This window comes from Neofelis nebulosa, chromosome 4 (assembly GCF_028018385.1).
Source record: "Neofelis nebulosa isolate mNeoNeb1 chromosome 4, mNeoNeb1.pri, whole genome shotgun sequence".
NCBI classification, from domain to species: Eukaryota; Metazoa; Chordata; class Mammalia; order Carnivora; family Felidae; genus Neofelis; species Neofelis nebulosa.
This window is the reverse complement of record NC_080785.1, coordinates 7761726-7787512: the sequence shown is the minus strand read 5'-3', so window position 1 is coordinate 7787512 and position 25787 is coordinate 7761726. Positions and strand designations below refer to the sequence as shown.

Below are 25787 nucleotides of genomic sequence, written 5' to 3'. Positions count from 1 at the left end.
ACGAGACTCAGCGCTACTCTGGCACTTGCATTGTCGTGTGCGCTTCTAACGTTGATCTTCGCTTAATGAGTTTGTTTTATTGCCATTCTCTGTTTTCTCTACGTTTTTTAAGTTTATGTATGTACGTAATCTCCACACCTCACATGGGGCTCCAACTCATGACCCTGAGTTCAAGGGTGGTGGGCTCTTCGACTGAGCCAGCCAGGGGCCCCTCGTGCTCTTTGTATTCCAGCCGCCAGGTTTCTCACCTGCTCTTCTTCCTGCTCGGAGTGTGTGTGTGTGTGTGTGTGTGTGTGTGCGTGTGTGTGTGCGTGCGTGCGCGTGCGTGCGTGTGTGCAGGTGTAGTGAGAGCTAGAAGCACGACCAGCGTGGGTCTCTCTGTGCCTTGTGCTTCCAGCATTCCGGGTTTTGCGTGTCTCTTTGGGTGTTCTTAGCTTCTCGTTTCTCGTTCACTTGGACGGCTCCTCTCGGTTCGGAAGCTCTCAAGGCTTGTCTCACTTTTCCAGAGATCTCTCGGCAAATGCTGCTGCAGGCGTTGTCCGCGCTTCCACGCGGTCCTGGTTTTGATGTTAACGTACTAGCTCTCAAGAGCTTGCGTAGCCCCCTTGCGAAAAGACGGAGAACGCCTGCCCGTACCGAGAAAAACACTGCAAACAAGTCTCCCCTAGAGTAGAGTCAGGGAAATCTTAAGTCAAATGTTAGCAAGCTAAATTTATCAGGGAACTAAGAATAATTCTCCAGAACACAGTAGCTTTCTAGCGATGGCTCAGTGGTGGCAAATTTAACGTAACTTACTGTGTTAACGACTGTGTGGTCTTCCTGACAGACATGGGGAAACCTTCGATGAGGTCACTAGATAGCTCTTGAACTTTGCCAGAAAGCCATTTCCCCAAGGCCAGTGAGAATGGAGTATTCGGGGAGTTTCCTCTGTTTCTTGCAGTGCTGGTCAGTGTAGTATTTAGCAGTTCTAGTCAGATCCATGCAGGTATTCTTTCCAGGAATAAACATGGACTTCACATTGGAATGCCTCTTCTGACCTGCTGTTAACTTTTTTTTTCTTTAGGCTATTACATAAAAATCTTCAGTGTTTTTTAATTACATGTTTTAGTAGGCCCTCATTTCGTTTGGCACTTGTCCCTTTATGCATTGCCTTTTCCTAAGGGGCCCTCATCAAGTCTCTTGCTATGTTGTAATTGAGGCTGGGGCAGCAGACAGATGGCAGGCCGCTGGGAGCACCACGTCCGTGAGCACACGCTCCTCCCGAGTGAAAGGGGCTCAGAAGAGAGGCTCTCCCGCAGGGGGCAGTGGCCCCGGCCTGGCCCTGCGAAGAGGGGGGCTGGGTTTTCTGAGCCACGTGTTCTTAGGTAGAGGCACCTCTCCAGAGCTTGGTTGGTGGCTGGATCGTTCGATGTAAATTTATGGGGAATCTGTCTATGAGGGACTCATAGACCCTGAAAAATTGCATTTACCCTGAAGTAACCTTTCAGTTAATACTTGTTCATAGAATAGAATGAATCAATCGGTTGTTAAAGACAACTCTCTGTTGTGTAGGCATAACCCCAGAGGAAGGTGGTGCTTTAGTGCTTGAGATCCTTTCATTATCTTTAATGTTTAGGCCACTCAAAAACTAAATGCCTTTTTCATTTTTTTCAAAGTTAGAGCATATTGGAGAAGGCCGTCGGCTTTTATTTATTTGTATTTAAATAGATTATCTGAAAGGAAAACTTGAATGTCTGGGGGAGCTTTTTATAAGTGTCTTCCATTGCTTTTCATCTTGGATGTCGATTATTTTGTGAGCGGGTTCTTCCGCTATAGTTTCAGCGTAAGCTCGCCACACAGCCGTAGGTAAGACAACTTTGCCTCTGTCTTCACGTGTTCATCTGGACAGAACTGAGTGTTCGAGTGTTCACAGCCACATTCTGTTGTGTTAGCTGAGTGGTGCTTGCTCATTAACAACTGTTGGCTGATGTGTTTGAAAACAGTATGCCTTCTTTTTACATTTCAGTTCCAAGAACCCAGAAGAAGCAGAGCTAGAAGACACGCTCAACCAAGTGGTAAGGCGCTTGCTAACGCACCGTTCCCGGTAGCCTTGTCTCTGCAGCTTTTAAGGTTATTGGTACAGGGTGTCTGGAATGTGAAAAGTCATTGGGTCATTTATTTTGCTTTGAATCTGTGGTTTTACTCCCTAAACTGAGTCATGAATTTTAGCGTTTGTACTTTCCTCATTAGTGCCGAGTCTAGACCAAGTTAATGTGGTTTCAGTGGTTGACAAAAATATTTCAAGACTACGGGTGGTATTTGTAGCCGTCGTAAACGTTGGCACACAGGCCGGACAAAACAAAGCACGCGTGTCAGCTGCCGGCGTGTGTTCGGTGACTGTGGCTTTTCAGTGCACTAAGTGTGCTCTCTCGGTGACTTCACTAGATGGTGGTCTTCAAGTATATAGAGGATAAAGACGTGTTCCAGAAATTCTATGCAAAGATGCTGGCCAAAAGACTCGTACATCAGAACAGTGCCAGTGATGATGCCGAAGCAAGCATGATCTCTAAATTAAAGGTAAATTTCATCATTTCCGGAAAAAAAAAAAAAAAGTTTTTAAATCGCTGTGAAAGATTTTCATTGTCCCAGGTTGTCGTCGGTGGCCTGTAGCTAATGGAGTTCGAACGGCACGGGCTGTCCTCGGCCCCGCATGCTTTGCTGACCATCCGCCCCGCCCTCGGGGGCCCCCTCGGTTCTGTTGGCCGGGCTGTGCTGCACTGGCCACCAGAGCGCCTGCTGGTTCCCACCCCCCTCCACCCCCCCTCCACCTCCCCCCGAACTGCTCCAGTGGCTCAGCCCACACGTGTGTCTGGTCGACTTTGCGTTGGTGGGTGTTTTGTTTTGCTCCGGGTTTACTTGGCATCCTCAGTGGTCGCATCCTCAGGAGGACAGAAGGCATCGCACTCCACCGTTGAGCACCTGTTTTCTCATTCAGCCACCTCTGCCCTCTGCCTGCTCTTGTTTCGGTGCCTCCTGGCCTGCCAGGCGCTGTCACGTGTCTGAGACCTGAAATTACTGTTGTGTGGGTAGCTAATTCTGCTCAAGCTGTCGTAACAAAATACCACAGACTAGGGGCTTGAACCACCCAGGTCTATCCTCCCAGTTCTGGAGGCGGGGAGGACCAAGGTCGAGGGGCCGGCTGAGTCCGTTTCTGGTGAGGACTCTCTTCCCAACCTGGTGACGGCTACCTTCTCGCCGTGTCCTCACAAGGCAGGCAGAGAGCACGCTGGTCCCTTGTTACACGGGCACTAATCCCATCACGAGGATCCCATCCTCGTGACTCCATCTGAACGTAATCATTTCCTCATGACCCCGCCTCCAGATACCATCACACTGGGGGTTAGGGCTCTAGCGCCGGAGTTTGGGGGGCACACGTGTCAGCTGATCACAGTGGGTAAGAGTAGTAAACAAAGTATGTCCTCTTCGCATTTCGTTAGAGATCCTTGCTCTTAGGTGCTCAGATGATACTTACTGTGTGAATAGTAGCCTACTGGTTTGAATCTGCACATACTGATGCTGTGAGATGTGGTTCAGTGTTACTAGCTTCAGTAGTCATTTTCTACGGTTAAGCCTATGTCGTGTGTGATTTCCGTCAGATTCCCTTATATACACTTCTGTTTCTAATAGAAATTAATGAGATGGTTGTCTGGGTTCATTTCAGCAAGCTTGTGGTTTTGAATATACCTCTAAACTTCAGCGGATGTTTCAAGACATTGGTGTGAGCAAAGATTTGAATGAGCAGTTCAAAAAGCACCTGACGAACTCAGAACCGCTAGACTGTGAGTACCCACGTGTTTATGAGCTGTTTTTGCAGGCAGTGTTCTTCGGGAAGTCCGTGTCCTTTGTGGCAGGCAACAGAGATGACAGAGTGTGGTGGTGCTTTATCAGGGATTCAAGGACGGACAGACAGCAAGTGCCACCTCCCAGATGGTCTTCCTGAGTTGCGTGTGAGCCTAGGAGATGACCGTCCTCTCCCAGGGGACCCAGGGCTGTGCCCTGGGCTTTTCCACTTGCTGGTGTGGCCACCCCACCCGGGATATCTGCCAGCTCAGGGCTCCACACGGTTTAATACTTCATACATTTCTTTAACCTTAGTTGGGATCAGTTCTTGCCTTTTTTTTTTTTTTTTTTTTTTTTTTTTTTTTTTTTTTTGGTAAATTATAAGAGACTGACTTGGTGTATAGATTACAGAGTCAAACTAACCAAAGGCTCCATGGCTCCCGATCGCAACGGCGCCAGGACTCGCTCCCAGGGCCGCGCCCGCCCCCCGTCAGGTCTGCTCTGGGGGATGTTGGTGGATGATGCAGACATCATTACTTGTTAATGTTGTCTTTTCACATGAAAAATGCGAATTTCATTTCTCCCCAAAGCTGAAGCGCTATTCCACTGTTAAACTTGGCAATTCTGCCAGTGAGCTCGTCAGCTATTGGTACTGATGAGACTTTTGTTCTCATTTAGTTTGTGTTACGTGTAGTGTTGGGGGGGGCGGTGGTGTCGGCAGTAGTGGGTATACAGGAAACATGCCGAAGGTAGCTGTTCATGTCTGGGGATTTTGCTTCCTGAGTTGCGGCTGCCGCGGTGTCCGTGCCCGGCGAGCTGGGGGCGCCTGAGCAGACCCCAGGCCGGCAGGGCGCTGACGCACAGGAAGCGGGGCGGGCATCTGATGTCGTAGCTCTGAGCTGGAGGCAGAACGAAAACTGCCCCTGTTTAGAGGAAAAGAGTTTCTGTTTCTTTGACCTTTCACTAATTTTCACAGAGTAAAATCATTTAACTGAAATACATCCGGTTCTTAATTTCCTACTGAAGCAGAGTGTTTTCATTCGGTGTGTTTCTTTTAATACGAAGCAGTCCACGTTTATTTGAATGGCAGCATCTTTCAGTGTGTGGGACTAACCGTGTTCCTGCCTTTTCACCCCGCCTCAGTGGACTTCAGCATCCAGGTGCTAAGCTCCGGGTCGTGGCCCTTCCAGCAGTCCTGCACGTTCGCCTTGCCGTCAGAGGTGAGGGTGGCTCCGTCTCGTGTTCTGCTAGTGCCCAACGGAATGCAAAGGGCAGGCAGGGCCGGGTGTCCGGAGGCCGGCCTCCTCCGCGCCAGCCCACACAGCCCGCGAGCTGGCTCACGGACACGGAGCCTCGTCGGTGCTCTGCCGAACCCCGTGGCGGTGGCCACCTGCCTGACCGTTAAAGTGCGTTTCCGCGTTCTCCTCTCATGCCTCAACCAGTGTGCCTTGCGAGAGTCACACCCCCCACCCCACCCCCACCCCCCGCCGTTCGGGTTTCACGTTTATGTAGTGAGCGTTTTGTACCGTACGTTTGGAGGTGTGTTTATGTGGAAGTGCTGACTATGACTACGGACTGGGGTGAGATACGTATTCCACACAATGCTATCCTTTTATCCAGCTGGAACGCAGTTATCAGCGATTCACAGCTTTTTACGCTAGCCGTCACAGTGGCAGAAAACTGACCTGGCTGTATCAGCTGTCCAAAGGAGAATTGGTAACCAACTGCTTCAAAAATCGATACACTTTGCAGGTAAGATCACCCTCTGTTTCGGAATATATATATATATGTATTTTTTTTTTTTTTTTAACGTTTATTTATTTTTGAGACAGAGAGAGACAGAGCATGAACAGGGGAGGGGCAGAGAGAGAGGGAGACACAGATTCGGAATATATTTTTTTAGTCTAAATGATAAGACAAGTTGTAGAAATCGGAATCCAGTGATTCGTGCGTCAGAATCTAGGGTCGAGCTTCTGGCAAAGGGCGGTTCTCAGAGTCAGAGGAGTTCGGACACTTTCCCTCTGAGGGGCAGGTGATACACCGATGCCTCAGTTTTATTCTCCATAAAATGGGGGTGCCAGTGCTTATACCTTGGAAGTGATGTGAAGATTAAGTAAAATAATGTGTTTAATAAGCATTTGGCACAGATCCTGCCCAATGCACACCACGTAGCTCAAAAAGCCAGAGTTTCCTGTACTGAATTAACGACGATAGCCCTTTTCCTTTGGCAAAGCAGTTTCCTACTAATATTGACCCTCGGTGCTCTCGGCAGCACTGATTACTAAGTGATAAGAACTACGTGACTCCCGTTTCAGTTCTACAGGAGAAGCTGAGGCCCAGGGTAATTGTAGCGGCCTTCTCGAGATCCCGGTGTATATGTGGCAGAGGGAGGATGTCCGTTAGGGTCTCTTCCCCTAAAGAGGATTTGTGTGTTTTATGCGTGCTTATGTAAATGAGTGTGGATGCATAAATAGTGTGTATTTGCGTAGACAAAACGTCGTAGAAGAAAGTTCCAAATTATTTTAACCTTCGAAAGGCGGTAAATGACGTCTTTCGGGAGAGCGGTGCATCTTGGTGGAGCTGTGACGCTTTGTGTTCTCTTAAATAGATCTGCTTTCTGTTGTGCGTGTTTTGCAAGAATTTGTTTCATATGTAACTTCTTCAGCCTTAAGCTGTGTATTTTTGGAGGCTTTTCCACGCATTTAAATTCCGTTTCTCTTTCTCTTATATGGGGGGCCTCGAAGGCATCCACCTTCCAGATGGCGATCCTGCTTCAGTACAACACAGAAGACGCGTATGCTGTGCAGCAGCTGACTGACAGCACTCAGATCAAAATGGTACCTTCCCGTTACTTGGTCCCTGTGACGTGTCCAGTTCCCGTCTCCTCTTGTGAGCATTGAAGGGAGGGGGTGGGGAAACGGCGCGGAGGTCTCTGATTTCACACGGATGCACATGACCTGCTTTCGCACGTTCGTTTAACCCAGCGTTAACCCTCTTCCCAACTAAGCTTTTCCTTGGAGGCTTAAACGTCACTTGATTACAGTGTCTTTCTTCCTGTTTATTGGCCGTATTTTTTATTGAGCTGTATTTCACGTACATAAAATTCAGCATCTTAAAGTAGACAGTTGAGTGTTTTTTCACGAGGTCGTACAGCCACCATCGCTGTCTCGATTCCCGAACACGCCTGTCATCCCGAAAAGAGACCCGTTAGCCGTTAGCAGGAACTACCCTCTGCTCCTCTCCTCAGCCGCTGAGCGCCATTAACTTACTTCCTGTCTCTCCGGATTTGCCCGCTCTGGGCTCTTCATGATAATGGCGTCAGAGCGTGTGTGCCTTTGACTTGGCATGTTTCCAGGGTTTCTCCACGTGATGGCATGTATGTTTCATTCTGTTTCCGGCTGAAATACATTCCAGCATCTGCATGGACCACGTTATGTTGACCCGCTCATCAGTTGGTGGGCCTTGGGGTTGTTTCTACGTGTGGTTATTGGGAATAATAGTGCTCTGCACATTCACATGCGCGTCTCTGTAAGAACCTGTTTTCAGTTTTCTTGGGTGGATGCCAAGGACTGGAACGTTCGAGTCATGACAGATTTAACTTCCGAGCCACTGCCAGGCACCAGTTCACGTGCACACCACCAGCAGCACGGGAGGGCCCCTCCCCCCCCCCCGACCCTGGCTTCCTTTCTTTATGGCTATTATGGCCTAGTGGGTATGACGTAATACCTCGTCGGTAGTTTGATTTGCATTTCTCCAACAGCTGATGACGTTGAGTGTCTTTTTGTGTTCTTCCTGGCCGTTTATATCTATTCTTTGGAGAGATGTCTATTCAGACGCTCTGCCCATGCCCATTTTTTGTTTGGGTTGCCCTTACCGTTGAGTTGTAAGAATTCGTTATATATTGTGTACCCAGAGCCCCTTTTTCTTTTGTCGTGCATGCCTTTAGGGTCAGGTCTAAGGAGCCGGTGCCTGATTCAGGGTTAGAGACGTCTTTCCCCATTGATTGGGACTGCCCTGTTGAAAATCAGATGGCCGTAGGTGAATGGGCTAATTTCTGGATTCTTCCTTCTTTTCCTTCCGGTGATCTGTAGTTCTTTAAACCACAGTGCCTTGTTTGCGGTTATTTTGTAGCAAGTTTTGAAACAGAGACCTCCAGCTTTGTTCTTTGTCAAAATTGTGTTGGCTCCTCTGGGTCTCTTGCATTTCCATGTGAATTTCGGAATTAGCTGGTCTGTGCCCGCAAGAAGGCAGCTGCTGCTGTGATAGAGACGCATCGAAGCTTTGGGCTGCTTTGGGGGGTGTCCCCGTCCTGCCAGCGGGGCCTTCCAGTACGTGGCGTGAGCGGCTTTCTCTTTATGTAGGTTGTGTTTCATTCCTTCATTTCGTTCACGTGTTTCACTTTTGAGTGTGTAAGCCTGCGCTTTGGTTAAATTTATTCCTAAGTGTTGTGTTTGGTACTTTTGGAAACGGAATTGTTGATTTTAATTGATTATTGCGTATTGATTTTATATGTTGCAACCTGGCTGAACTTTTTTTTTTTTTTTTTTTTGAGGCTTCTTTAGGGGTTTTACAGTATCATGTCATCTGCAGATACAGCTAGTTTTACTTCTTCCTTTCCCTATTTGGATGCCTTTTATTTTTTCTTCTTGCCTGATTGTTCTGGGTGGAATTTCCCACGCAGTGTTGACTAGAGGTGGTGAGAACAGGCACCCTTGTCTTGTTCCTGACCTTGGGGAAAGCTTCAGTTTGTTACTATTAAGGGTGACAATCGCTGTAGGTTTTTCTTAGGTTCCCTTTATTAAAGAAGCTCCCTTCTAGCCTTTTTTTTTTTTTTTAATCTTTCCATGATGAAAGAGTGTTGCATTTTGTTCAACTGCTTTTTCTGCTCTGTCGAGGTAAAAATATGCTTTTTGTCTATTAATATGGTGTGTTATAGTCATTGCTTTTCTTACATTGCCACCCTTGCCTTCTTGGGGTAAACCCCACTTGTGCATGTATATGATATTCTTTATGTGCTGGGCTTGGTTTGCTAGTATTTTCTTGAGGAAGTTTACATCTACATTCATAGGAATGTTATCAGTCTGTTCTCTTGGGATGTTTTTGTCTGGTTTTGCTGACAGGGTAACTAACACTGGCCTTATTGAATGTCACTTAGGGAAGTATTTATTTTTTAAGTTTGTTTATTTATTTTGAGAGAGAGCAAGCAGGGAAGGGTCAGAGGAGAGGGAGAAGCCCAAGCAGGCTCCAGGCTGCCAGCACAGAGCCCGATGTGGGGGCTCGAACTCACGAACCGTGAGGTCATGACCTGAGCCGAAACCCAGAGCCAGACAGCAGAGCGACTGAGCCACCCAGGGGCCTCAGGAAAGGGTTTATTTTTTGATGATGCTTCAAGTCAGTCCAGAGTCCATCTTCAAATTCTAATGACAGAGTGAATTTGCCCCTTTGTGTGTAAGAGTCTGTCTGATCTCGTCAGGAGGGCTGGACTCAAGTGGAGGCTCAGGCCGCCCTTGGCCCCGCCCAACGGGGCTGACAGGGCCATTGGCCTTGGCCTCCGAGCTCAGCGCTCCCCTCGTCAGGTCGGGCTCGGAAGTGCGGCCTCTGGTGGCAGCGCCGTGGACGCGGCCGGCAGTGCCCCAGACCTGCAGGGGGGAGGGGGCGGGGGTGTTTGAATCTGGGCTGGTCGTGACCAGAATGGGTGTCCGTGAAGGGCGGGGGGTGTTCCGTGCGCCGGGGTAGGAGGTATGGGGTGCGTCCGGGGGACTGAAGTTGGGCAGGTGGTGGTGTCCACGTCACGGGGTTACAGAGTTGGAGGAGGAGGAGGCCGAGACCCGCCACCTGCGTTTACAGGCGAGGAATCTGCCGGCGGCCCTGCGTGGCGCCTGGGGCTCCCCACAGGAGGTGGAGGACGGGGTCGGCTGCCGCCGAGTCCGTCGCGTCCGTGAGCAGCGTCCTCCGCCGTCGTGTGGGAGCCCTCGGACGTTGCTTTTGTGACCGTGTCCAGGATGGACGGATAGGTTCCTGTAGATTTAAGTGACGAGATCAGCGTGGCTTGTAACGTTTGTAACCGAATCGACAGTTTTTACCACGAGGTGGTCAGAGCCACAGAGGGGTTGGCTTCCCTTTGAGGAGTAGGCACTGGCGGTAGTGAACTTAGGGGACCTCCTAGTCACCACCTCCTTCTCCCTGGGTGGGTACATTCTCCTGTCTGGGGGGGGACTCCTGTGTTCCTGCCAAAAATCAACCATGTGGTTGTGTGTGTGTGGTTTGTATTGCAAAGAAAAATGTAACTTACCTTTTTCTCTTCAATTGCAGGACATTTTGGCACAAGTCCTACAGATTTTATTGAAGTCGAAGTTACTGGTATGTCTGTGCACGTTCCGTGTTGAGCTAGACGAGAGCCTTTTCCTGAGATGATGTGGTAACAGCTGTTGTCCTGTAGGTTCTGGAAGACGAGAACGCGAACGTTGATGAGGTGGAATTGAAGCCAGACACCTTAATCAAATTGTATCTCGGTTATAAAAAGTAAGGAAAATCTGCCAGGTGGATGGTCCTGGACCACAGACTCGTCCCCTCGCGTCCGTGCGGACGGAGGCTGGGCATGGCGTGGGCCTCGGTCGTCTGCCGCTTGCCTCCGGTTCCGTGTCTGGCGGTTTCTCCACCGGGCAAGCGTCCCCTTAAATGGCTGGCCGGGGACCTTTGGGCCTCTGTCTGTCCCAGTGCCTCGAGTTTGTCTCATTTGACGAAATTTGGGAGAGCGGATGGAGGCACTGGCTCTCCCGTGACACGGGTGGCCTGTTACCGGCCGGGCAGGAAGCCACCGAGTGGCGGCAGCCTGCTGGGGGCCGAGCTTCTCACATAGGTGGAAACTACCGCGGGGGGTGGGGGGGCCGGCCAGTGGTACGTGGGGACGGGGCTCGGGTAGCAGAGGCTTCTTAAAGGTCACACACGGGCCTTGAGCACCTGTCCTTTAAAGCGACAGCGATCGGTCTCCTCCTTTTTCCCGGCAGTAAGAAGTTAAGGGTTAACATCAACGTGCCGATGAAAACCGAACAGAAGCAGGAACAAGAGACCACACACAAAAATATCGAGGAGGACCGCAAGCTGCTGATTCAGGTGACTTGGGGCCCGTGCGGGGTGGCGACCCCTCACAGAGAGTGACGCCGCTCTGGCGCCCCGCATGGGTCGTGGGGTGGCTGGGACTTGGGAGCGGGTGCGGGGACGGTGACGGGCCCCGAGTGGAGCAGAGGAAGGAAGCAGATGGACGCAGAGAACGTGGCGAGTTCGCGTCCGACGGGGCAGGGGAGGGGGGTCACAGCGAGGCAGCTTCTGCGGCTCTGCAGACTCGTGTTTTCTCCCCCCCCCCTTCCTCTATATAAAAATGAATTTTTTAATTGACATCCAAGTTAGCCGATAGTGCAACAGTGATCTTGGGACGTGTTTTCTCATTTTTAAAACGCTCTGTAGTCGGGTGAAATTATTAAAACTGCCGAGGAGACCAAAGTATGCCGTGTTTATTCTGTTAGAGTTGAAACACATATCCTGCCGTGCGTTTGTGACCGTGTATAAAATCGCAGTCCTCTGCACGGACACGGCCCTCGACGACCCGTTTGCTAGTTGTCCCGAATGTTCCGGAACGGTTGTAACCGTGACATGTACCGGTTTTTCCTCCCCGGGTGACGGGCGACCAGGCGGCCATCGTGAGGATCATGAAGATGCGGAAGGTCTTGAAGCACCAGCAGCTGCTCGGAGAAGTGCTGACTCAGCTGTCCTCGAGGTTCAAGCCGCGGGTCCCAGTGATCAAGGTACAAGAGCCACACGGCAGAAGCTGCCCGTGTGTCGTTTTAGGAGAGAAAGGTGTAACGAAAACGAGGCCGACGGCCCTTGGCATATCCATACGTACTAGGTTTCTACAAAAGGAAATGGGCTTAAGCTTAAAACCTTTTATCGAAACACGTACACAGAGCGGTGCACGCGTCCTGAGTGTCCGGTTTGCTCATTTTCCCAGAGTAAATATACTTGCACACCAAGATCCGAATCGAGAGTTAGAAGGTGACCAGCGTTCCCAAAACTTCCCCTCGCTGCCTCCCCCACATTGCCCCCTGTGGCCCGAATCTCACTCCCACGGCAGTTCCGCCTCCCTCAGGACTCTGTAAACGACCTGTAGAGTTCCCGCTCGGCTGTGTCCCAGTTGTAGCCCGGCCACGGGGTGCTCCCCCTCGCTGTGTGAGCACTGGCTCCAGGGGCAGCCGCAGGCTTCTTCCAGGTAGCAAGTCCGAGGCGTCCTGAGACCGCTCGGGTCACCGGCAGCCGGTGCGGGGGCCCCGACAGTCGGGAGGAACCCCCTCCAGCTCCCGGGATGGCATGTAGCCCGGGCGCTGGCTTGTTCAGGAGTCCCCATGGCCCCCCAGTCCCTGCCGGTGACTCAGGTAGGACAGAGCCACCGCGAGGTTCCCACCCCGTGGCCTCCACAGCACCCGGCCCGGCCGGCCCGGCGCCTGGGGTGCTGGGAGGCTGTGGCCCCGTGACACTCGGTCACCTCAGCGAGGCCGTTAAGGAGACGGGCACTGAGGGGACTCCATTCGGGGACGCAGTGGATGGGCTGAATTGCCCCGACTGGGCTCTCGGTGGTGCAGGGGAGATCCCCGGTGAGGGTGGCCCATCTCTTCGGTAATACGTGTGGTTTTTTTCCTCCTGTCACGACTTCTCTCTTTTTTAAAATAATGCCCAGAAATGCATTGACATTCTGATCGAGAAGGAATATCTGGAACGAGTTGATGGGGAAAAGGACACCTACAGTTACTTGGCTTAGCCCTTCCGGAAGGGGTCTGCCTGTGCGAGCCGCAGCAGGTAGTTCCGGGCCGAGAGAAGAGCTCCATCCAGCTCGCAGCAGCCAGCCTGGCGCCGTCCGGACCTCCCTTTTTAAAACCGAGACCGAGGCTCCCACCGGCCGGTCTCAGACGTACATCAGAACTGCTCAGGATTGACACGTTTCAAGTCTGTAAATACGGACACCGACGCCATTTAACCTAATTTAAGAAGAGGGGCGTTGCGCCCCGAGGGCTGCATGCTACCGCATTTAAACCAGTCCATTGGCTGCGAGGCCGACGGCCGCCGTCCTCGGGCATCGGCGTTGGCAGCACCCCCTTTGAGAGCAAGTCTCACGGACCCACGTGTAGTCTGCTATGAAAAACCATTTGTATAGTGTGTTTCATTTTTTAATGTGTGAAAATAAAGAGAATTAAAGAATTTCCGTACAGGTCGCATTTGGTTTTGTTTCAAGTCTTACTGATGTCTACATGTAAATAAAAGACGTAATGATTGTGCGGGTTTATAATCCCGTGTCTTCCTGTAGTCTAAGGCTGCATCCTGTGGATTGAGACTCGAAGCTCTTAAAACTTGAAGGCCTCTTACAGTCTTTTCCCCCAGACGCTCCTGCTCATTTCTAGGACCTGCCGCAGGGACCGGAAGGCAACCGTGTGTTGATTCTGTTTGACGCTTGGGAGGACCCGGTGGGTTAATCCTGACGTCCTCACGTGGTGGAGAAACTGAGGCCAGAGGAAGGGGCGCGGCCCCGGCCTGGAGAGCCTGGCCCGGGACCTGGCTGCTCCCTCCTGGTTCCAGCCGGTTGTCTGCGCGCAGGGAGCAGCCGTTCGGGGCGAACTCGCCAGCTTTTCCTGGTAAGACCACCCGGCCCCCAACCAAGGCCGGTGACCCAAGGCAAGCACCCCGGGGTGGGTGGGCCACGCAGACGGAAGCTGTCGCTTCCAGGCGCCTCCTGGTAAGCGGAGGGGAGACCAGAGGCCTGGGGAGCGCGCCCTGCGCCCATCCGGTCGCGGGGGCCCCTCCGAGCTCTAGGCCGCGCTCCCCCAGCTGCGTCACTTGCTAGTGAGCCCCTTCCGCAGTCCCTTCCTGTCTGAGGGACAGACGAACCCGGGAGGTGGTGGTGGAGACTCTCCCCGGGCCCTGCTGCGTCGTCGTCCTCGCGAACCCCACCTGACACCTCTCCCCGGGCCCTGCTGCGTCGTCGTCCTCGCGAACCCCACCTGACACCTCGTGGCCTCGAGCAAGCCCGCCCTGCGCCCACCGTGGGTCAGGGTCACAAGCCAAAGAAGTGACAGGGAAGTTCTCCCAGTTCCCTGGAACAATCTGGGCCTGACAGGTTAGTATAAAAAGTTACAAGTTGGGGGCGCCTGGGTGGCTCAGTTAAGCAGCTCTGGTCATGATCGCAGGGTCCGTGAGTTCGAGCCCGGCCTCGGGCTCTGTGCTGACAGCTGGGAGCCCGGAGCCCGCTTCGGATTCTGTGTCTCTCCCTCTCTGCCCCTCCCTCACTTGCACTTCATCTCTTCTCGCTCAAAAATTAAAAAAGTTACAGGCCAAACGGGTTAAAAAGTAGCAGTGGAGACAGAGTTTCAGTTTCCACAGCGTCTTCAGCTTTTCCAGTTTTACAGACACCACCCCCACCCCCCGCTTTGAAAACCAGGCAGAAAGCAGGACCCCCCCCCCCCCCGCCCCCCGCGCGCACACCCACGGCACCCTCCCCCCGGCTCCTGGGGTGGCGGGCTCCCCGCGCACGTCGGCCTCCCCCCACCGCCGTGCCTTGACCCGCTCCGGGACGCACGTGCTGCGCAACCACGGGGCCCCCGTGCGAAGCTGTGTTGGAGCCCCGATGAGGGCAGGAAGCGACCTCAGGAGCCGGTGCCGGGTCTCCGGTCCCTCCGGGCTCGAGAGCACCCCCGGGTGTACGGCGGGACGCGCAGAGCCGCCGGCGAAGGGGCCCCGCGGACGGCCGAGGCCGGCGGCCCCCCCACGTCCGCGCCCCGCCCCCGCCCCCCTCACGCCAGGCGTGCGCCGTCTCCTGGCGGGGTGGGGGGCAGGCGGGGGAGGAGCCCCACGCGCTTTGCCTTCGTGTCTCCGCTGCCCTCCGGCTCCGGTGTGTGCTGATCCACCGCATGTCTCCTACCAGGAATGGACGAGCGAAAGCGCCGTCGTCGGAAGCTGCTTCCGGGGAGACACCCGGCCGTCGCGAAGGGCGCCGAGGAGAGAGAGGCCACCGGGCTGTCGGTTGAAGCACCACCACCGCCTTCCAGGCTGCGCGCCCAGGAGGGGGACGGACGAGGTAGGGCCGTGGTCCGCGGCCTGTGACGGTAACGGGTTCGCCGGGGTTGGGGCCGCGGTCGGACGTGCCTGTGTAGACAGACGGCTGGCCCGTCGCTCGCCGGCGCCTTCGCGGGACAGTGGCCGGGAAGGCGGCGGGTACAGGCCCGAGCAGCACCACCAAGGGGCGGGGGGGACCAGTACGTACAGGAACGGGCACCTGCGGCCTAAACGGTTTCTGTTCGCTAGACGTTAACTCACTTGGATTTGAGTCTACACAAAAAGGCAACAAATGTTGCCACGGCCTGAGCATCTCAAGGTGGCCGGTCTCCCTGCCGGACACCGGTATCTGACGTCCCTTTGAAAGAACTCGAGGTTTTACCACACGCGGACGAAAACGCAAACGTGCTTGCCGGTCTCTGCACGGACCCTCCCTTCCGAAGACCGCTGTTCCAGGAATCGCAGTAACGCGGCCGGCTGGGCGACCTCGTTTTATTCCCTGAACGTCAGCTTTCTGGCTCACGCCCTCGTCCGTGGCTGACCACACGCTGACTTGCCCTGCCCCGAGTGAGTGTGGGCTCTTCTTAAGCCGCTTGATGGAGGTCCTAGTTCGTAAAAAGCTCTGCCTACACGATGTCTCAGACCGCTTCTGATACCCACCCTCCTGGAATCCTTTACCACAGGGGGCCGAGGTAGAAGCCAGCATTCGCAGCGATTTCCGTGTCCGTGAAGGGCCCAAAGCTCCTAGAGTTTTCAACCGAATACTCAGGGTCTTTGACAACGTTCACTTGGGGAACCTGTCTCGATGACCTGTCTACGAGTGTAAATCACACGATTCGTTGGTTCACGTGGGATTGAGGACCTCTTGGGCAGAGGTGGGAGCCAAGACTCTTGAGTCACCGAATGCATACTGCGAAGGCCGGAGCCTGAATGAACCAAGATGATACTGAAAAGCAAGCAGCGTCTAGATGGATCGCAGTCTGCACGCTTTTGTAAGAACCACTAAATCCGGACCGGAAAGAATTTTGACAAACCGGTTACTCACGGTGCCCTCAGATTTGCCTGGGCGTCCGTCTGTGGGCAAGGGGCCACCGCCTAGACGTGGATGTTGGGACCGTCGTCACCGCCCTGGGGCACCTGCCTGGGGTTACGACCAGCGGTGGGGCGAAGAGGTCAAGAAGGGACCACAGAAATTGGCCGGCAGGGCCACCTGTTGTCATGTCAGGCTGTCATCCGTTCCAGCATCGGATGTCCCTAAACTGTCCGAAGCCTCTCTGTCCTGGTACAGCCGCTACCCACCTCCTGGTCCCCTCCGCCGGGGAGGCCCGTGTCCGGCTTCCTCTCCGTGGGGGGTACGGCACTGGGGGAGGCACACGATTTTTAAAGTTCGTTCTTCCCCCACGTTTTGGCTTCGTTACTGGGTACTTGAATATGTCACGTGTCTAGCCCTGTGCCCGCCTGCACGTTACAAACAAAGGCGAATCTAAAGCCGACCGGATCGGACGTAAGAGGCCCTTGCGACTGGGTGCGTGGCCGGCGTTTGTGCTGAAAGAACTGGTGTAGGGACACCGGAGACACGCGTTTTCGGATGCGGGCACGAGAAGCTCGCCGTGCTGTGCTCACAACTCCCTGCTCTCCACTAAAACAACTCGTCTCGGCCACGGATCCGGGTGTCTGGAGCGTCGAGCGAGAACCTCCCTGGACTCCAGGCTCCGCTCCCAGCTGTTCACACGCGGGGACAGGCTGGCGGCGGTCAACGGCAGGAAGGCCGTGGCCGGTAGAAACTCCGGGCCCGTAGACCCCACTGGGGCAGTGGTCCCCGCTCTGTCCTCAACGGGCCCGCGTGTGACCACGGGGTGGGGGGGGGGGGGGGGGGGGGTGCGTGCGCTCGCCCTGCGTGGGTCCGTCCGCGACGGCCCCCCGAGCGTGTGGCGCCACTTCCCGGACACGGGGGTTGGGAGACCGTCTACCCCAGTGTCCTTCGTCACCAGACGTGGCAGAGAATGAAAGCGCGGCACGGGAGATTGGCGCGTTGGGCCAGGTTTTCTGGCCCCAAAGCGAAACGGCCAGTTAGCGCTCAAGTGAGGACCGGCGTTGCCAGGGCTGACGCGCCCACATGCGGCAGAGACCAGTCTCGTCGAGGTTTGCGTGGTGGGAAAGGGAAGATTTGATTAAGCTTCACACAAAAATAGCATCACGCTGTGTAAATCCACAAAAATGTCCTCTAATTCCGGAAAAGGCAACTGGACCGCGCAGACCGATCACAGCTGTCATGACGAGTCCAAGGCAAGCGCCCCACTTCCGGGACACTTGGAGGGGTTTACCAGCCTTCCTTTAAGACCTGACACCGGTCTGGTTGTTACCCATCACCTTTCGTAGGCAGGAAGGCAATCTCCCCCTGCTATGGGGTTCCCGAACGGCCACCTCGTCCAGCTCCATGATTGTCTACACAGAGATCGAGGCTTCAAGGCTCCTGTGCGCCAGGCCGCTGGGACCCGCCCGGGCCCCAGGACGCCAGCTATCTTGTCACGTTATATGAAATAATAACTGGGCAAGTTAATACAGGTAATAGCCTTTAAATCAGGACCCAGAGAAAGACACCCCAGGATTTCAGGGTGAGTGTGCTGCCCCCTCCACGGACAACTCGGTATGATCAATGACAACACCAGGGAGAAGTTCAAGTATTCTTTTATTCAAAGTTGAAAAATGTACCATACTGCATTATTGCAAAAATTCACTGGTACAAAACACTTTGCAGCTGGTGAGAAGGCAATAAAAAGTTGATTTTTAAACTCATTACTATAAATTATTCTTACAGTACTTTGCAAATTCAGAATTTCAAACTGCATTTTATTCTTCTAAATTGCCCACAGTACTCGAGGTTCCTGAAGCTAAGGCAGCTGTTCCAGAAAGGAGGAGGGGGGGGAGGAGGTAGCCGATGTCAAGGGATTTCCATTTCTCTCTCGATGCCCACGTACTTGAGGGCGTCGGCCTGGCTGTATCTGAAAGAGCATGAAAACGCGGTGACCCGCGAGCCAGCACGGGGGAGGCCGGCCCCCACCTCGCCCGCCTCCCGCAGCGTGGGCAGAAACACGCTTCTACTCTGAGAACTGGACAAGCCTGTTGCAACGGCCCCCACCCCCTGCCATCCCCGAGGGCCCGGGAAGGTGGGTCCGTGTCACCACGGCCGGCCCCGCACCAGACCAAGCAGGAGCCCCAGCCTCCGCGTGAAGAACCTGGACCCAGGGGACAGGACGCCCAAAACGGAGCGCCGTGGCTGCCGCGACCTCCCCGGGGCAGGGGTCCACTGGGGACCTGTCGGATGTGGTGCCACAGGCCACCGTAGTAAGTGGCGACACGCGGCACGGTTTTACCGCCGCCGCGCCCCCCCGGGGGGCGCGTATTTGGCCACAGGATGTAGTTTGCTCAACAGGCATCTGCTCGCATCTAAATAAGTTCTCGGCAATTTACCCCGCAGAGCCTGACGCCGTGTCCCCACCACCGGGGGCTGCGTGTCCTCCGCTCCCTGACGGCCCGCGGGACTTGCCACAGAAAGGACCCGGAGGTGACCAGGTAGGACGCTGGCCAACAGTGCCTTAACCGTTAAAATACTAAACACTGATGACCTGGCGGGCGCTTGGGCCGTCGCAGGCAAGGACATCGCTCTGACTGAGCTGGAGGGAAACAGAACCTCTCCTAAAAGCGAGTGCACAAGGCTGCACGAAGGGCGAGGGTGAAAGTGGGCTTTCTCCACCCTTCATCATACAGGCATACCTCGTTTTATTGCGCTTCACAAACATTACTTGTTTTTGGCGGGGGCGGGGACTGAAGGTTTGTGGCAGCCTCACGGCGAACAGGTCGGTGCCATCTTTCCGTGTCCGGCACATTTGGCCACGCGTGCATTATTTCAAACCTTCTCATTAACATCAGGCCCGTTCAGGTGACCTGGAAGTGACTGCTGGCACTGTCACGGGGCATCTCGAACTGCACCCATGTCGGGGGGGGGGGGGGGGGGGGTCTAACGGCTACACGTTACAGGTGGTCTGGCCTGGCTGCTCCCCTGCCCGGCCCCCCACCCCTCTCCCTCTGCTGGTGGGGGGAGGGGGAGGGGAGTCCCTGAGATGCACCAATATGGAAATGAGACCAGTGAACCATCCACTGGGGGCCCCTCAGTGTGCAAGCGAAAGGAAGGGTCATGCGTCTCTCACTTTGAATAAAACAACTAGACGCGACTGAGCTCGGCGAGGAAGGCATTTTGAAAACCAAGACGGGCCAGAAGCTAGGTCTCGGGCATCAGTGAGCCAAGTTGTGAAGGCGGAAGGAAAAGAAAAGCGCTCCTCCGGGAACACACAGGTGCTAAGAAGGCAACGCGGCCTCCCGCTCGTGTGGAGAGGGTTGCAGGGGTCTGGACGGAAGGTCGCACCAGCCACACGTCCCCTGAGGCCAGAGCCTAATCCGGAGCCAGGCCCCGACTCTCTCCGATTCCGTGAAGGCGGAGAGAGGTGAGGCAGCTGCAGAGGAGCAGCCTGAAGCTGGCAGAGGTGGGTCAGGAGGTTCCGGGAAAGGCGCCGTCTCCACAGCACGCAAGTGCAGGGCGAAGCCGGAAGGCCCAGCGGCCGGAACGAATGACGGGGGCCGCGCGACACCCACCCCTTCGGTGGAGACACAACAGCCTTCTCCCGGAAGACGCCAGCCGGGCCTTCGGAGCCAGAGAGGGGAAGTCCGTGCCCAGGGCTGACGCGGCCGTGACCTGGACCGGCAGCCGGGGCTCGGTGACCGTTCCGAAAACCCGAGGCCCCCGCGAACGGCGGGAGGCCTGCTCCGCCTGCGCTCTGTGAACGCACGACGAAGCCCGTCGGTCTCCAGCACGGCCACTGAGCAGGGGACGCTGGCTGCGGAGTTCTGCTCAGCCGGAGATCCCTTTCAAGACGGGGCAGCTCCCTGGCGGTGCACCCGGTCACAGCCCAGAGCTCTGACGGAGACGGACGGGATGAGGGTCGTGCTCGTGCCTGCCACCACCCCCGCCATCCTGCAGCCTGTGCCTCAGGCGGCCGCCTCGGCCTTCGAGTCTAGTATTTAAGAAACACGGGTCACAAGGCGACTGAAAGCCACAAGGTTGAGCCACTGTTCTAGATGCCGTCGCTGTCTGGCAAACACCCCCCGGCCAGAGGATTAGGATTCGCTTTAGTGCAGGGGCCTGGAACCGAACCCGCGATAACGCCGAGGTATGCCTGTATTTCTAAAGTAAGCCTTACTTGTGTAACTTCCCCCCACACCCCTGACAAATAATGACCAGAAATCAATCCCTCTAAGACCGGAAGATCCAACAAAGAGCTAAAAGCCAGGCTTTCCCCACAGCTTAGAGTCCAGGAAGAAAAAGCCCTCAGGTCACATTAGAAATACGCTGTTACCAACCTGTAATCAAAAAACAGCTCTTCACCAGTCTGGATGGCTCTCTTAGCAAAAATCCCTATCCTGTGATCGCCGTTAACCATCATAACTGGAAAGAGATACACACACTAGGGTCAGTGAGCTGGATGAGGACGGGCCCCAGGGAGGGTCTGACTTGGGCACATAATCCACCTCTGTCCCAGGGCTGTTCAAGTTCACGGTCACTGGTCTGAAAGGGGGTTCTGTTGGCAATTCTGGTTCCTCCAGCACCTACCTTTTGCATAGCAGTTTGGATTTACTGAATGATTTGCAAAACGAATCTTGTTACCCTTGCGGGTTGCATCCACCACGAAATCTGAAGAGAAAAAGAGAACCTAATGTAGTGAACAATTTCAGTCCTAAATCAGTAAACACAAAGTTACTACGGTTCTGGAGAAGCCACGGGTCAGGGTTGTTCAGGGCTTTTCCGAAAAATGTGCTTCTTGATATGCCATTTCACCTTTTACTTTTTTTATTCGACAGCCTGCAGAACGTGTTCGCAGAAAGACCTACTTCGGCGGAAAGTTACTCTGAAGGTATCGGGGGTGAGGGGTGCCCCCACCCCCCCACGGCCTCACGTTCGCTGCCCCAAAATAGCGTCTGGAAAGCAGCTTCCTCATTCTCACAGACCTTCTGAGAACAAGCAGGGAAGTTCTGGGGATGCGTCCACCTTCAGGGCTCCCCACCCTTCCCAGGTCAGAGGCCCCAGATGAGACCTGGCAGACTCCCCCCCGCTGAGGCCCCGGGGCAAAACCGCAGCACGTCTCTCAGCTGGAGCCGGCGCAGCCCTAGCCATCCTGTTCAGCCTGGTCGCCTCGCCAACAGCCTGTTTCCGGGCGGTGAGAAACGCCCGACGCTTGGAAGTGAGACGGAGACGCTCCCTGCAGCCCCCCTGGCTCGCAGATGCCACCCCATCAGACCTACCATTGTTCAAGTTGAACAGAAAGCTGCACATGTATTTGTCGTATACTTTCCCTCTTCTGTCTGCTTCATCTTGAGAAATAATCTAAAAAGCAAGACGGTTGTGGGTTAGGTGACCCAAGCTCAAAGGGGACTACAGACATTTTCCCACCTTCCTGACGCAACCCAACAGACGGTCCTACGGCTGGTTCCTCTCCTGCGTTCAGTCTACGTGCTGATGTTTCAGAACAGTGTTGACCCAGAAACACCATTCCCACATCTAAAGGAATCATGCCTGGAGAAAGTGATTGACTGACCAAAAATACAAACGGGGGGCGGGCGGGTATTTCCAAAACGATGCCAACCCAATGGGTCTTCTGTAACTCTGCGACTACAAAAGTATATAATCAATGACACTGTTGTTTCTAGGTCCTTATCAATCAGCCTCTGGACCGAGCAGGGTGGACTCTCCAGCATGAAGCTCTGGTTCTCCCCCTTGTCCCCAGATGCTAAATGCAAAAGGTGACGAGGACCGAAGCAGCCTATGACCGGGCAGGCCAAGCCCACCGGCAGGAGTTAAGTCCAAGCTGAAAAGGCATTTTTTATGACTTCGTGGCTAACTGAACCCCACAGACCTACCCCGTGAAACTCCATCCCAGGCAAGGGCAAGTTACTACACATGACGCGAGTCCCCACGGTCTGTACGTGCTGTCCCCCCGAGACCGGGTGAGCCCCGCCTTACCTCTCCACAGTACTCCGAGATGAATTCATTTTTCTGTACGGGATCTTTGATGAAAATCCCCCAGCCCGCCACGTCGGATGGCGCCAGCAGCAGGTGCTAGAGAAGAAAGCGCACGGCACCGACCGGTCAGCAAGGAGGGCAAAGCCCGAGGACTCAGACCTGTCCTCACACAGCCACTGAGGCAGGAGACGACGGGAGGGCTCCACCGAGGGGCCGGCTCCCCGGTGCTGCCGGCAGCTCTGAGAAGCCACAAAAACAGTGGGCTTTTTTGGGTAAATAAAGCCATCTCTGGTAATGCCCTTACGCGAACGAAACCCGGTTGGTAAAAAGTATGTTCTTTTCTGTTTGAGGAGCTAAAAGGAGGCTGTCATGCAGTGGGAGCGATGAGATTCTTAGGGCTGAGCAGGGGTGCCGGCGGCCCTGTGACGATGACACGAACTGCCTAGAATACGACGGCCCAACCCCTGAAACCGTCACAGCATCTGGTGGGAGGGCCCTATGCCCAGCGGTGCAGCCTCAGTTACAGCACATGACCGCTCACGACAGCTCGGTGACCGGAGCTGTGCGTGTCCTCCCACCCCGCCCCTCCCCCGCTTGCGCTCGCTCTTTCACAAATAATTGTAACTGAAGAAGCCCTTCATCTACCTATCCTAAAAACAGAAGATACAGAATTTCCCAAGTACGCGTTGTCAATTTCTTTTGTTCAGCAATAAACCTGGTTGCTACGGTTAAAAGCACCCGCATGAAATTCCCGCTGTGTCGTTTTTAAAGAAACTGCAACTATTTCCAGTGTGCAAAGTCCTCTTCCTTTTGCACTCTGCACAAAAAAGAACCTTGGATATTATTTGAGAAAAACAAGTCTCTAGGTTCTGATAGGAACACCATTTATTTTCGTGGAGACCATCCAGTTCTAGAAACAACTAGCAAAATCCCTCCTCTAAATCTGATGCCTTTCACAGCTGCTTGGCAGAATGGACTGGTTCAGGTGACAGCACGGTAAGGCATCCCGGACAGAACGGAGCAGCCTGCCTCCGGGCACATTCCCCAAAGAAAACCCAACCCTTCTCGGTCGGCCGAACCATGTGATAATCGCTTCACTGACGGCCCTTAAGAGCCAGGCAACCCCCAGCACCCGGGGGGGGGGGGGGGGGGGGGGGACGAGCCCTACCTTCTTGGAGCCCCGCTGGATGCTACAGTTCTTGCAGGACACGTTTTTGCTGTCCCAGTGGTCGGCCGCACCACAGGTGAGGCAGAGGTCGGGGTCGCACTCCCGCACGGCCAGGTAGCACGGGCACTGCTTGGTGTTGCACTGGGCTTTGCAGCGGCAGCCGGGAAAGCGGTTCTGACCTTCGAGAGAGACGGTCCTGTCACCACCGCGGGGTCAACGTCTCGTGGAGCCCTGACTCCTGTGACCCGCCCCTCCCGCCCTCCACCCCCCGGACAGAAGAGGAAACACCAGAACACAAGTTACAGCGGTCACTACTGAGAACCACCACCCCGGGCTCCTGCTTTTCCACTTTTACTTGCCGAATGGCATGTGTACTTCAAAGCTCTCTGATGCCCTAAGTGTGAAGGAAAAACGTGGGCTAAAGATGAGCCACGGAGGGGTGCCTGAGGGGCTCAGTCGGCTGAGCGTCCGACTTCGGCTCAGGTCACGGTCTCACGGCTCAGGAGTTCGAGACCCGCGTCGGGCTCTCCGCTGACGGCGCAGAACCTGCATTGAATTCTGTCTCCCTCGTTCTCTCTCTGCTCCTACCCCGCTTGTGTGCGCACGCTCTCTCTCAAAAATAAACATTTATAAACTAAAAAATGACAGTAGCAGCCATGGTTCGTAACCATTTTAAGAGTCCAGATTCTAGGTATTTCCCTGGAATCCGCACTGCCTGTGCAGTTTCACATGTGTGCAGTCAGGACGCTGATGCACACGTTGCTTTATGCTGAGTTCTAAATCCCGCTGACGGTTTCTGGTAGCCAGAGTATCTGGGTAGCCAATTCTAGACGCCCTGTAATCTTACTATTCCATGCAGCCTTACTGCGATTTCATGTAAACGATCAAAGAACAGCTCCCGTATCAAATCCACTTTTGCCTAACCTGCCCACAGACACGCACCGGCCAGGAGACCGGCTGGCCCCTAGCACGGAGCCCGTTACGGGGGCCCATAAATCCTCGTAGGATAAGTGGAGGCCCTAAAAAGGAAACCCCAAGCAAGAGCTGCCGTGTCCTTGCTTTGATTTGGTCGGCAATTCAACATGACTAAATTCTCATGCAATTCATCAAAGCAAAACAAATACTTACACTCTGAACTACACTGACAAAACTTCTCACAAAAATTTTGTGCTATCACACAAGGGCACGAACTGTCACAAGGCTGACGCGGATGGTCACAGGGCTGGTAGTTGTAAACGTGGTTAGAGGAGCCATCTGCACAGAGAGAACAACGGCACACAGGTCACCCGGAGGTGTGGCGGGATCGATCGCACATAAAGAACAGGAGTCTCTTCCGCGTTACACTCAAGGGCGGCAATTTTCCTCCCTGTATTTACAACGTGACACACGTTTCTGTTTACAGAGCGATGGCAGACGTCACCTCCCATCCCCCAAGTGCTGGGGAAGTCCAGAGCACTACCCCCCAACCCCCCGATCCCAGAGTCCTCCCGTCACTGACTGACTGACTCCCTCCATCCGACCAGCTCTCACTGCACCACAGGACTGACCGGAACTTCATCAACAGACATCTTCCATTTAAATGGGTTTAACGTACAGAAGTCAATTCTACCAGAATATTCCCCAACACTAATCCAGTTACTGATCGGAAACAGATGAGTAGACCTTTTTAAGTTAATTGTAAGTTGAACGGAAAGATGCTAACCCTTTTTCAGCTGTATCTTTCTGCAGTGTGCAGCCCACAACCTGTAAAACACAGAAAATCAAGGTCGTCTTTGTGAAGCCAGGGAGTAGCCACCGCACAGATCCAACAGAAGCCGCTTCAGCGGGTCAGTGTGGGCCACGAACGTAGCTGTGCTTTGAATCCCAGTATGGCTGACCCTTGAACAACGCGCGGTGAGGGGTGCGAACCCCCCGCACCATCAAAAACCTGCATCTACCTTTTGACTCCCCCGAAACTTCTAAGCCTTATGATACTAATTGGTTAATACGTATTTTGTACAATATATGTACCATATACTGTGTTCTTACGATAAAGCTGCAGAAGAGTGTGTTGAGAAAAATCATAAAATACTATTTCCAGGCCTGTACTTATCCCTACCACCCCCCGCAACACACATGTATAGGAACCCAGGCAGTTCGGACTCGTGTTGTTCAAGGGTCAGCTGTAACCACAAAAAAAAGAGACCTAGCCCCCCCACCCGGCCATGGCCCTTCCCACCTCCCCCAGTCAGGACTCGGGGTTGGGCTTATTCAGATGCGGATGAACCAGAAATAGTACAGTTTCTCTAACTTTAGGCATCTTTAATAATTCCATTGAGCCGTGTGATCGGAATTCAAGCAAGAAACTGACACCCAGCCCAAATTCCTGTGGGAAGAACTGCTAAGTTCTTCAAGTTCTAAATCCAGTGGGCCCTACCTTTCTTAAAGAAAGACAACACGAGCACATACACAACTTTCGAAGTGTGGCAGTCCTTTACTTCACACCCAACCCTGTTTCTCTCAAGAACGCAGGAATGGGGATGGAAATTAGACCGAGACTTCCACGGTTTCTGGCTCTGCACGAACAAATCAAGTCTGCCTTGGGGCGCCTCGGCAGCTCAGTCGGTTGAGCATCTCACTCTTGGTTTTGGCTCA

The 25787-nt window shown here is 54.1% G+C and overlaps 2 protein-coding genes across 16 annotated transcripts in view; one reads left to right on the top strand and one right to left on the bottom strand.

Annotated features, from left to right (window-relative positions):
* The window catches only part of CUL1 (cullin 1), a 114416-nt gene extending 101343 nt beyond the window's left edge, over nucleotides 1-13073 (top strand). For all 3 annotated transcript variants that reach the window (XM_058723939.1, XM_058723938.1, XM_058723940.1), the window contains exons 12-22: nucleotides 2006-2054; nucleotides 2425-2556; nucleotides 3701-3818; nucleotides 4963-5039; nucleotides 5440-5571; nucleotides 6564-6656; nucleotides 10132-10179; nucleotides 10259-10341; nucleotides 10827-10932; nucleotides 11508-11621; nucleotides 12548-13073. In XM_058723939.1, the coding sequence (XP_058579922.1) occupies nucleotides 2006-2054; nucleotides 2425-2556; nucleotides 3701-3818; nucleotides 4963-5039; nucleotides 5440-5571; nucleotides 6564-6656; nucleotides 10132-10179; nucleotides 10259-10341; nucleotides 10827-10932; nucleotides 11508-11621; nucleotides 12548-12628 (1033 nt within the window). In that variant the 3' untranslated portion in view covers nucleotides 12629-13073. The remainder of the gene's footprint in view (nucleotides 1-2005; nucleotides 2055-2424; nucleotides 2557-3700; nucleotides 3819-4962; nucleotides 5040-5439; nucleotides 5572-6563; nucleotides 6657-10131; nucleotides 10180-10258; nucleotides 10342-10826; nucleotides 10933-11507; nucleotides 11622-12547) is intronic.
* A 4512-nt stretch (nucleotides 13074-17585) lies between these two features.
* The window catches only part of EZH2 (enhancer of zeste 2 polycomb repressive complex 2 subunit), a 65109-nt gene continuing 56907 nt past the window's right edge, over nucleotides 17586-25787 (bottom strand). For all 13 annotated transcript variants that reach the window (XM_058723955.1, XM_058723945.1, XM_058723942.1 and 10 more), the window contains 8 exons: nucleotides 24856-24896; nucleotides 24282-24407; nucleotides 23154-23332; nucleotides 21986-22081; nucleotides 21268-21349; nucleotides 20579-20659; nucleotides 20329-20413; nucleotides 17586-17915 (listed from right to left, as the gene is read on the bottom strand). In XM_058723955.1, the coding sequence (XP_058579938.1) occupies nucleotides 17855-17915; nucleotides 20329-20413; nucleotides 20579-20659; nucleotides 21268-21349; nucleotides 21986-22081; nucleotides 23154-23332; nucleotides 24282-24407; nucleotides 24856-24896 (751 nt within the window). In that variant the 3' untranslated portion in view covers nucleotides 17586-17854. The remainder of the gene's footprint in view (nucleotides 17916-20328; nucleotides 20414-20578; nucleotides 20660-21267; nucleotides 21350-21985; nucleotides 22082-23153; nucleotides 23333-24281; nucleotides 24408-24855; nucleotides 24897-25787) is intronic.